The following is a 4,723-nucleotide window of genomic DNA, read 5'->3' on the forward strand; positions in this document are numbered from 1 at the left end:
CGGGCTATTTTACGAATACCCTGGGCAATTTGCTTAACAACTTTACCATTATCATCAATCTTTAGACAACAATAAGAGTCATTCAATTTGCCACAGACACCACCCAGTGACTCTTCAGGAGTGGTAATACAAATGTTATAATGAATAAAAGGTAGAAAGTGAAAAGAGACAACCATTCATTTGGCAACTTATACATTTAACAATAACCAATAATAATAAATAAATAAGTAAAACAAATAGAGCTATTTGTGTCAGCTGCTTTCCCCACCCAGGAACTCCCAGTGTAAGCCAGGATCCAGATGGGAATTCTTCAGTAGAGGTTGTGGTTTTATGAATAGCCATACAATATTACACTTCAGTTAATTCACCAAAAGCATAATGTTTTCTAAGATGATTTAGTGTCATGAGAACTCTCCACGTGAGCATTTCAAAAGCAATTCAAATGCTGAGAGATATAAATACTAGTTTGACAAATTCAAGTATTATTACAGTGTACAGAACATTTCACAGGATAGTGTGTGTAGGATACCCCCACAGTATAAACCATCAAAGAGGGGTAATACCAGATACATATGCATCTCTTATCAAAACTTAGGTACTTTCCAACAACCATGTTTTGGATGGAACTCCTGGACTGGTGTGACACTGAAAAGAATCAGTGCAAAAGGATTTATGATAGATTTCTTTCGTGACCACATCTAACACATATTAGATGGGTCCCTCGATTCATTTCCCAGTTTGTTATGAATTTGGAAACACTGTGGAGGAGTTACATGCAAATCATAATCAGTTTGATAAAAGGGGTGAAAGAAGGGCTCAAAAGAAATGCTATCACTGTGCAGGGAGTATCAGTAATCCAGGATGACCTGTAAAAACTCTGAACCCAGTTGTGAAGTTTAACAGATCCAAGGACTAAAATCACCACTCGCACTTACAATGGCACAAAACATAACGCTATTGCAACCAAAAAAAAAAAAAAAAATGTAATCAAGAGGTATATTCAGTATTCTAGCATGATCAAATCTTCAATATTTCTGTCACAAAACACAAATGGTTAAAATCAGCTATTAAGTTTTTTTGTGTCCAATCAAGGTCCCACGGGGATCTTCTGTAAAATAAAACAAGACACCAACTTGCCCTTTTGGGGCTTTGTTAACATGGTTAAAAAATGAGGGAACAATCCAGCAAGTGTTGATTTCATATTCCTTTTTCGGGGTGCCTTCCAAGGATAATTGTTGAGGGATTCTGTTAAGGTTAGGGAAACTGGCCTCAGGTTAGCTGAGTCAATCGACACAGTCTGGCCAGGGAGATAAAAGGGTTTCCCTGGCTTATCAGCCATTGAATCGTGACTCACAGGGATAACTGGCAAGAGTGGTGAGGCCTTTGGACAGAAGGTGCTAAATGAGGATCAGGTTTCCCTTTGTTGTGAGCTTTCTAATACATCCACCCTTCACCGCCCCCACCCCGCTCACTTGGGAGGGGCGAAGACATCATTTTTCCAATGGCTTGGATAGCCATTCAGGTTCCCTGGGAGAGGCCCCAGGACCTGGGGTTTTGCTTTCCTCCAGATCCCTGAGCTTTTGTTCTGGCCACCAATTAACTAATTTCTCTAACTTGACAGTGGCTAATCCATTCATCAGATCTCGTGGAACACCCTTTAGCCAGCCCAGTGTCCAGAGACAATGACGTTTATGATCAATATTTCGCCTACCAGTTTTTACTGGCAACGAGACCCTGCCAGTCCCACTGAGCTTTGGGGTAGGTGGCCTGGGGGCAAGGCTGACCGCTGCAAGTCTTATTCCCCTAGGCTCAAATTTACTGGAGGAAGAAACCACTGGCCCATATTTTCTCCCATAGTTAATTAACTCTTGGGCAACCTCCCCCCATGTCCATACTTTGAATCCTGACTGCAGATGGTTGGGGGTTACTGTTCCTTCCAACGCTGCCCGGACTCTCTCTCCCTGAGGCATTGCCTGTATTTTTCCTTGCAGTTGTATACCTATAGGTTTTAACGACTCTGGAAGCCCCCTAATTAGGGTGGTCATCCTTTCAGGATCGACAGGCATCATCATAGGTGACTCATGGTGTGGCTGCAGCTTTCTATCATACATCATTTGGAGACAAGCAGCTTTTTGAACACTTTCTACTAACTGATCAACTGTTCCAGTAATAGCAAGAGGATCTCCCCTTTCTAAAGGGTTGAGACCACCTGCCCAATAGGCAGCCCTCTGTGTTAAGGACCAGGGTGCACGATTGTTGCCAGTAGTTAAAAATACTCCTGGTCCCCAGTAACCTTCTGCTTCCTTTTCTGTTAGCAGAATCTGGTCTCCACCAGTGAGGCTAACCCTCCATACATACTCTGTTTCAGATTCGTTTGGAGAGCGGCTAAAATCTTTTTTCAATTTTGCTAGTTCAGTGGATGAGAAGGGAATTTCCTTAACGTTCATCTGAGGATCTAGATCCTCACCGTTATCGAATGTATATTCAGTTTTTATCAAAGGGCGCAATGGGGCTATTGGCATTTCTAATTTATCTAGCCTTTCCTTCATTCCTTGCAGTTCCTCCTGAGGAAACGTTTTTTCTTGAGGCAGACTAGTATTGTCGGCATGCTTAGAGGTTAACAGTTCCTTAAAAGGCATTTGCAACAAAGCCGAATTGTGTTTCTCTCTTTCTAATTGTTCCTCAAGGTTCACTATTTGATTCTGCAAAGTTTTTACCAGTTCTTGTGTTACTTTAACTGATTCCTGTAGTGCTTGTATAGTTTGGGTTTCTGCCGAATGCTTTTCCTCTCGGAACTCCACGGCAGCTTTTAAAGCAGCCCCGAGTACGGCACAAATAAACGACTTTCCTTTTCCAGCTCGTGTACGAGCCTCATTTTGTAAAACACGAATACGATCCGAAACACTCTGCAAGTTATACCAGTTCTGTCGTGCCCAATCCACACCAGATGAAGAGGGTCGAGCACCATGTTTTTCTAAAAGATCAAATAGTACGTCTTCACTTTTCATGGTGGCAATGCTGTCACTCATTTTTCAATACGCTGAAAGATCTACACTTAGAGAGAGGGAGGTATACGTATTCAAAAGCTCAGGTAACTCCTCACCTCCCCCCAGGGAGGCACACAACACCTACTAAAGAAATGCAAATGCTCTAATCACTCTTCCCTTTCTCTGAGGGAAGCACACAAAAGAGTTCAAATTTCACACTTAAGTTACAAGATACTTAAATCACAAAATGCAGAAAGGGTCTTCTCGAGGAGGCACACACGTAATCAAAATTAATTCATACGTCCTCGAGAGGTATACACATAAAAAGTAAAGTTTCAGAATATGGAGCGGTCTTCCTGGAGAAGGACTCACGTTTAAATTTTCAAAAATATCGCTCCATGCAACTCCAGGAGGTACACACAAAGTTTCAGACTATAACTGGAAGGACAACACTCTCACGGTGGGGTATCCTGTCCGTGACGCCATTAAATAAAATGTCTCGCTCCGATTTACAGGAGGGAGAGGAGGTTCTTTTAATATCTATATCCCCGGCGTGAGATTAAGAAACAACGGTTCAAATGTTGGTCCGACCAGTTTATTACAGATGTTAATTAGGGAGATGGGGAAGGGGAGGACGGACACTATTATGAATTAGGGTAATGGGGAAGGGAAGGAGGGCGATAGAAAAGGTAAGAAAGAAGAAGCAAGGAGTCTTTATAGGAAGCAAGAGGGACATAGTCACCACCATGGATCCAGCGAGGTTCGTAGTTCAGTCATTGATCTTCCATAGCGGTGGGTCATCAGGTGTTGTTGTTCTGTTGACAACGATAACCGCGACGACAACGACCATGGTGATGATGGCTCCTTTTCAATGCTTTCAAAGTGGTCGAGTCAGCTGTCTTTGGAGTGACAGCTCAAATCCAAAGTGGTTGAGTCAGCTCTCCTTGGAGTGGCAGCTTCTGGCTCTGGGATCTCAGCAGAAACTCCATTGTTCCCACCTTCCGGGCCGTGCCAGCAGATAAGAGGGAGCAGGGATGCCCATCTGCATCCTGTTTTTCACAGGACACGATGGTACCATTCCCCAACTTTCCCATACCAGGCTGGAGCTATTTAGTCACAGGCCAGATCTTCAGCCAGTAAACACTCCTGAGCACTCTCTTCCGGAGGTAAGCAGCTCTGGAGGAAGAGGCTTTCAAATGTTCCCAGAGGGATGTCAGTTTTCACACGGTAGCACCCATCACTTGCCTCCTCAACAAATCAATCAGTCTTATCACAAGAAATTCCTCAGGAAGCAAGCTTTGAGTCAAAATCAAAGAAGGATTCTCACACCAGCCCACTTGTGAGCTGGCTGTTTCCAGCACTGGACAGCCCCAGCCTCTTGCAGCTCCCCTCCCACTGCCAACGTCTTTGCACTGACACTCAAGAACTTTGGCAGGTTGACTTCTCCAATTTAGGCTGAATTGCTACCTTTCTAGGTATTGTCCTTTCTAGGATGGATTAAGCGTATTTCTGACTAATGCTAAATTCTGAAATGAAAAATCATAAGTTATCATTATATTGGGCATCTTAAAGGCTTAATTTAGGAATGCATTTATTATTTCCCACCTTTTTTTTTTTTTCTTAACCTGTTGGGTAGAATGTCAGAGGAAGCTGATAGGACTGCTGTGCTTCCTCACCTATGGTTTCTTCTCTATTTGAAGACTTATTTTTTTTCCCTAATCGAACTTAGCTGAATG

The 4,723-nt window shown here is 42.9% G+C and overlaps 1 protein-coding gene across 1 annotated transcript; it reads right to left on the minus strand.

The window, feature by feature from the left end:
* Nucleotides 1-999: 999 nt before the first annotated feature.
* Nucleotides 1,000-4,132, minus strand: LOC149918254 (uncharacterized). The gene has a single exon (XM_090140095.1). The coding sequence runs from the start codon at nt 3,027-3,029 to the stop codon at nt 1,491-1,493; it is 1,539 nt and encodes a 512-aa protein (XP_089996221.1). The 5' UTR covers nt 3,030-4,132; the 3' UTR covers nt 1,000-1,490.
* Between the last annotated feature and the right edge of the window lie 591 nt (nt 4,133-4,723).

Source organism: Phasianus colchicus, chromosome 4 (assembly GCF_987193195.1).
Source record: "Phasianus colchicus chromosome 4, bPhaCol1.hap1.1, whole genome shotgun sequence".
Taxonomy (NCBI): Eukaryota; Metazoa; Chordata; class Aves; order Galliformes; family Phasianidae; genus Phasianus; species Phasianus colchicus.